Here is a 6,373-nt window from a genome sequence, read left to right on the forward strand (position 1 = left end):
TTTAAAACTCCAGTGAGTATGCACACAAATATTCCAAAGCAATCCTGAAACCACTATGAATAAAATGGAAGTGAATGAACCACGATAGCTAAAAGGGCCTGTGAAACCTGAGCGCAGGACGAGCATTTTAGCCAGTCCTTTGAGGTCAAGACTAATGTGTATAAAGCTGGATGTCTCAAGTATCTACAGAATGGGCTGATTTGCAGCGATTCAGAAGGCCTCGCTGCCCCATCGGATGAGGCTGGAGTCCATGCAGAGAGGGGATTAGCCTGTCTGCACGGGCGGCACCCCAGTCCTGCTCCCTCTTCCTCAGAGGAGCTGCAGGGGGCCGGCACAGGCACCCCTCTTCCGAGGCGGGGTGTCAGAGGGACCGCCTGGGCGGTAGCTGGGAACTGGTATGCCACATCTTGGGCTTCTCGTTTCCAGATCTGATTTTTTCAAACCTCACAGAAGCGCATTCTTGCACAGACTGAGGGGTGCGGGCTGCAGGAGGCTGAGCGCTGGCCTTGTTCTTTTGCAGGACGATGATTCCAGTGACCGAGTTTCGCCAGTTCTCGGAGCAGCAGCCGGCGTTCAGGGTGCTGAAGCCCTGGTGGGATGTGTTCACGGACTATCTCTCCGTCGCCATGCTGATGATCGGTGTGTTTGGGTGCACGCTACAGGTAAATCAAGCGGGACCGAGGGAGGCGGGTGCTGAAAGAACACCACAAACAAGGAAGGTCCTTGGAAGGATGATGTCATGTCTTGTTTTATCTCTTGGGCTCACCGTGAACAAAGCAAAAATTTGCTGGTCCCAGGATTCAAGCTGTTTAGGTAGCAACATCAAATAACACAGACCAGACTTCTACCAGCTGTAAATCAGCAGACTTGCACTAGAGTCGATGGAGCGGTGCCAGCTAAGATAAGAGCTGTTGGTTTGGCTTGTGCCTGGGTGCCTGTTTTCACCACAGTTTGGCATAACAAAACAGATGGTTGACTTCAGTTCTTATTTGTTACCTTATTTCTGTTTAGAAGTTTGAAAAATGTAATTTTGTAATTTCTGTTTTTCTTTATTTGGCAAATGCTAATATTCTTTTTGTCTTTATGCTTCGAAGAGATTTGAAATGAGTGTGCTTATTTTATTAACACCGCCCACAACTAATATTATGCCTTTTGATTGACATTACTGTCAATCACTGTTAGTTACACTTTGCTAAAGAGCCAAAAGCTGAAAAGAAATGGAAAGTACTGTTTGGGATGGACTCCACAAAAATAGAAAGTTATAGTACTAGTTCAAACATGGATCTCACGTTTCATGGCCTGACTTAGAAGTGGAGCTAAAGGGACACACTGACAGAGCTCTTATTTCAGAGGAATTTGTTCACTTACGTGGCCCAAGATTTCACATACCATGTCCCAGATTTCACGTGAAATCAACTGTAGTTTTGCCTGCATTCTCCGTTTTCAAGTATTTTCTGTTGAAAAGATACGATGTCCATGTTTAAAAATCTCTTTATATAGGGCTGAGTTTTGCATTAGTATCTGTTTGCTTAAGCACATTTTTTTAAGTTTACCTGCTTGATTGGATGAAGCACACTGGAAAATAACATATGGAAACACTGCAAATAACAGGCAATTTTTTGTATTCCAACTTATTACCAGAGGCATGAATCCAGGGTGTAACGATGTATATCAGAATAGCATTTGCAGACAAACATTAACTGCAGGAGTTTTTGACGCGTCAACAGTTACGGGCCCTGATATTGTTCAAAACACATGTAGTCTCATCTCAGCATCTCCCTGCGCAAGGGTGGATCATCAAGGAGGATCTGATTTTAGTAGCTCTTCTTGCATACCCTATATTTAGTGCTTTCAACAACCGTGATGTCAAAGGATACATCTACACTACACACACATTCTTAGTTTGGGCTAATCCCAGTTAGTAATTCAGGGCAAGTAACAGAGCTCCTTGGTTTATCACATGGATTAGCACTTTAAATTCAGACCTATAGGAAGCCTTGCACTGAACTCAAACTGTTATCCCAAGTTAAACCAAAGGTGATTGGTCCCTAAAGGCGCTCTGACCTCAGTTTGCCCACATGGGTGGCCAGCCCAAATTAAGAAAGTTGCTTTTTTTTTGCATTATGGACAGACTCAAGGACAGGAGGACAGAGCTACTCTTTTTCCCCCAAGGTGTGTGGTATGAGGACTCTATGTATATGTATGAGAAACTGAATAAAAATTATGTCCATCCACGTACTCGCACACACACACACGCTGTCAATTCTCCAATATCCCTATCCTTCCTCACTAAGACTGAAAATTAATAACGTCCCAGCATAGATATGCCCACGTTAGCTCTTTGTCAGCCATTTTTGGTGTGATAAGGCGTCATCACAGTGTGAGCGTACAGCCACATGAATGCAGTTATGCTGCTTTCAAGCCGAAACTGTCTCTGAATACACCTGGCAAGAACAGTTTGTCTCGAGAGAGCAATGCAGGAGATCCCTGGTCTTTTCTGGAAGCATTCCTCACGCTTTTCTTTTTTCTGGATTATCTCAATGCCCTCTTATTCACATTATGGAAAGCTAACCATAGATGAAAAGGGGTGACCTAGTTTTTGGCATATAGAACAAGTGTCTCGTTGGGAATAATAATAATAATAATAATAATAATAATAATAATAATAATAATAGCAGCACAGCCTGTGGGGTTGAGCACCAGGCTGTGGAGAGGAATGCCTAGCAGCTGGAGGAACTCCAAGGACAGCTACCCATTGGTACTGGCACCATTGTTTGTACATCAGTTTAAAAGATATCTTTTTGTGTGTTTCAGGTCATGCAAGACAAGATAATATGCCTTCCAAAGCGCATACAGCCTTGCCAGAACCAATCTAATAGTTCAAATGTGTTTAACACTATCCCAGATACAACACCCCTTCCTCCACCCAAGCCACCCACCCCTCCAGCTACGGTTGAAATGAAAGGACTGAAGACTGATTTGGACCTTCAGCAATACAGCTTTATAAATCAAGTGTGCTACGAACGTGCCCTGCACTGGTATGCCAAGTACTTCCCTTACCTTGTCCTTATACACACACTGGTCTTCATGCTGTGTAGTAACTTTTGGTTCAAATTCCCTGGATCGAGCTCCAAAATTGAACATTTCATTTCAATACTCGGGAAATGTTTCGATTCTCCCTGGACAACAAGAGCCTTATCCGAAGTGTCAGGAGAAGACTCTGAAGAGAAAGATAACAGGAAGAACAACATAAACAAGTCTAATACTATCCAGCAAAGCACTGAAGGCACTTTGGTCAAGACGCAGTCTTTAAAATCAATCCCTGAGAAGTTGGTTGTGGATAAGGGAACACCTGGGGCATTAGATAAGAAAGAAGGTGAACAGGCCAAAGCACTGTTTGAAAAGGTGAAGAAATTTAGACTGCATGTTGAGGAGGGTGATATACTCTATGTCATGTACGTTCGCCAGACTGTACTTAAGGTAATTAAATTCCTTATTATTATTGCATACAACACAGCACTTGTCTCAGAAGTTAATTTTACAGTAGTCTGTAACGTTGATATTGAAGACATGACAGGATATAAGAATTTTTGCTGTAATCACACGATGGCACATCTGTTCTCTAAACTTTCTTACTGCTACCTGTGCTTTGTAAGCATCTATGGCCTCACATGCCTTTATACACTATACTGGTTGTTCTACCGTTCACTGAAAGAATATTCTTTTGAATACGTTCGGCAAGAGACGGGAATTGATGATATCCCAGATGTCAAGAATGACTTTGCTTTTATGCTCCACATGATCGATCAGTATGATCCTCTCTATTCCAAGCGGTTTGCTGTCTTCCTGTCTGAAGTCAGTGAAAATAAGCTGAAACAGCTGAACCTAAACAACGAGTGGACTGCAGATAAATTGCGACAGAGGCTACAGACGAACTCTCATAGCCATTTGGAGCTACAGCTTTTCATGCTCTCCGGACTTCCAGACACAGTTTTTGAAATTACTGAACTGCAGTCGTTAAAACTTGAAATAATTAACAACGTAATGATACCAGCAACCATTGCACAGTTGGACAATCTCCAGGAGCTCTCATTGCACCAGTGCTCTGTGAAGATCCACAGTGCTGCCTTGGCATTTCTGAAGGAGAATCTCAAGATCTTGAGTGTCAAGTTTGATGACATCAGAGAACTTCCACACTGGATGTATGGCCTCAGGAATTTGGAAGAGCTCTATTTAATTGGCTCCCTAAGTCACGATATTTCCAAAAACATTACGCTGGAGTCTTTTCGGGAACTTAAGAGCCTTAAAGTTCTTTACATAAAAAGTAATTTGTCCAAAATTCCACAATCTGCAGTCGATGTATCAAGTCACCTGCAAAAATTGTGCATCCATAATGATGGCACTAAGTTAGTGATGCTCAACAACCTGAAGAAGATGGTCAACCTGACACAGCTGGAATTGGTTCATTGTGATTTAGAGCGCATACCTCATGCAGTCTTCAGCCTTCTCAGTCTTCAGGAGTTGGACCTAAAGGAAAACAACCTCAAATCCATTGAAGAAATAGTAAGTTTTCAACATCTGCGAAAACTGACTATCCTAAAGCTGTGGTACAACAGTATAACGTACATCCCAGAGCATATAAAGAAACTCACGAGTCTCGAGCGGCTTTCCTTCAGCCATAACAAAATAGAGGTTCTTCCATCTCACCTATTCCTATGCAACAAAATCAGATATTTGGATTTGTCTTACAATGACATTCGCTTTATCCCACCTGAAATAGGAGTTCTGCAGAGTTTACAATACTTTTCCATTACTTGCAACAAAGTGGAGAGTGTGCCAGATGAACTGTACTTTTGCAAAAAGCTTAAGACCCTGAAAATTGGGAAAAATAACTTGTCAATCCTTTCACCTAAAATTGGTAATTTGGTATTCCTCTCCTACTTGGATATTAAAGGCAATCACTTTGAAATCCTCCCACCTGAGCTCGGTGAATGTAGAGCTCTGAAGCGGACTGGTTTCACTGTAGAGGACACCTTGTTTGAAACGTTGCCTTCTGATGTCAGGGAACAAATGAAAGCTGAATAACTAACTCCCTCTCGCTCAGTTTTACAGAAATAACGCTTCTACCAAATACGCTGTAGAAAGTGCATACTCCAAATATGCATTTAGTTTGTCATTATTTTTTTCTTTTTCAAACAAATCCTTTCTGTACAAACAAATTTGGAGTAAGGAGTACATATATTTTTAAATAAAATTTTCTTGTATTTTTTCACTGTTTTAAGATATTTTTTAAGTTTGTTTTGCCCTGAGAACAAGGGTGTCTGTAACTTAATTTTTACTGGTAAAAGTAAATGGTTTTATCTGCTGATTTTTTTTTTTTTCCTTTGACTAATCCCTACAGGGGAACTGTGTTTAAGCTCTATGCTTTGGGTTGCATAATTTGTAATAGATGATTATATTGTCTTCCTGGTTCTTGTTAAGCCCTTAGGACGTGGTCTTCAACGGGTGGTGCTGCAGGTGTTGAATGCCTTGTTTCCTCTTTTCTTCAGTGGCAGTTGAAGGTGTTCAACATCTAACAAGGTCAAATCTGGGTTGACCATCCTTTTTTATTTATGACATGGTTTTCTCAGTTGGTCAAAGCAAATAGGAAAGGTTCTTTGTGTATTTTAATGGGTCTGAGGGAGCATGCAAAACTCCTTCAGGGCCTTTTGGCAAGTTTTAGGCTAGCGCTCCGTTCACACACTGCGCCGAGCAGGAGGCACTGACTGCGATTTCCTCTCTGGTGCAGGAAGAGTAAGGTCACAGTTCACAGAGGAGTCAGGACCAAAGTTGAGGATTTTCCAAACGGTGCAAAGGGATGCGGCGGCCCATTTCCTGCTAACTTGAATGGAAGGGGTGCAACGAACTCACTGCGTTGGAATCGTCAACCCAGCGAGATGAAACACTATCTTGAAAAATCCCCATCCTCCACTAAACACCCCATCCTGCAAGAGAGAAAGTGCCCTCTGCCCCCTCAGTTCAATTCCCCACCGGGGTGCTTGGCACCTTGCAGGAATGGGATCCAGAAAAAGTGCAATCATGTTTAGTTTGTAAACCTTCTGACAAGGAAATACCATGTAATACGGTCCTTAATTGGGCTTGGATATCATATAACCAAGCTCAGCACAGGAACATGTGCAGATTTGCAGAAATGAGATTAAGTGAATACATTAACTTCTCAAAAGTCTCAGCCTACCAGAGGACAGTGATGAAGGCTATGTTTTCATCTCCCGGCTAGTAATTAAATTGGAAATCATGGAGTTGGAAGTCTGCTTTTTAAAATAATGTAATACTTATGCATCAGGTTGGGAACTTCATCCTCTGAAGCCATGTT

The 6,373-nt window shown here is 42.1% G+C and overlaps 1 protein-coding gene across 1 annotated transcript; it reads left to right on the forward strand.

Annotated features, from left to right (window-relative positions):
- Positions 1-524: 524 nt before the first annotated feature.
- LRRC8C (leucine rich repeat containing 8 family, member C) lies at positions 525-5,269 on the forward strand. The gene is made up of 2 exons (XM_010294260.1): positions 525-662; positions 2,815-5,269. Exons 1-2 carry the CDS (start codon positions 525-527, stop codon positions 5,083-5,085), a joined length of 2,409 nt encoding a protein of 802 aa, XP_010292562.1. The 3' UTR covers positions 5,086-5,269.
- The last annotated feature ends 1,104 nt before the right edge of the window (positions 5,270-6,373 follow it).

The sequence above is a fragment of the Phaethon lepturus genome, unplaced genomic scaffold, assembly GCF_000687285.1.
Source record: "Phaethon lepturus isolate BGI_N335 unplaced genomic scaffold, ASM68728v1 Scaffold57699, whole genome shotgun sequence".
Taxonomy (NCBI): domain Eukaryota; kingdom Metazoa; phylum Chordata; class Aves; order Phaethontiformes; family Phaethontidae; genus Phaethon; species Phaethon lepturus.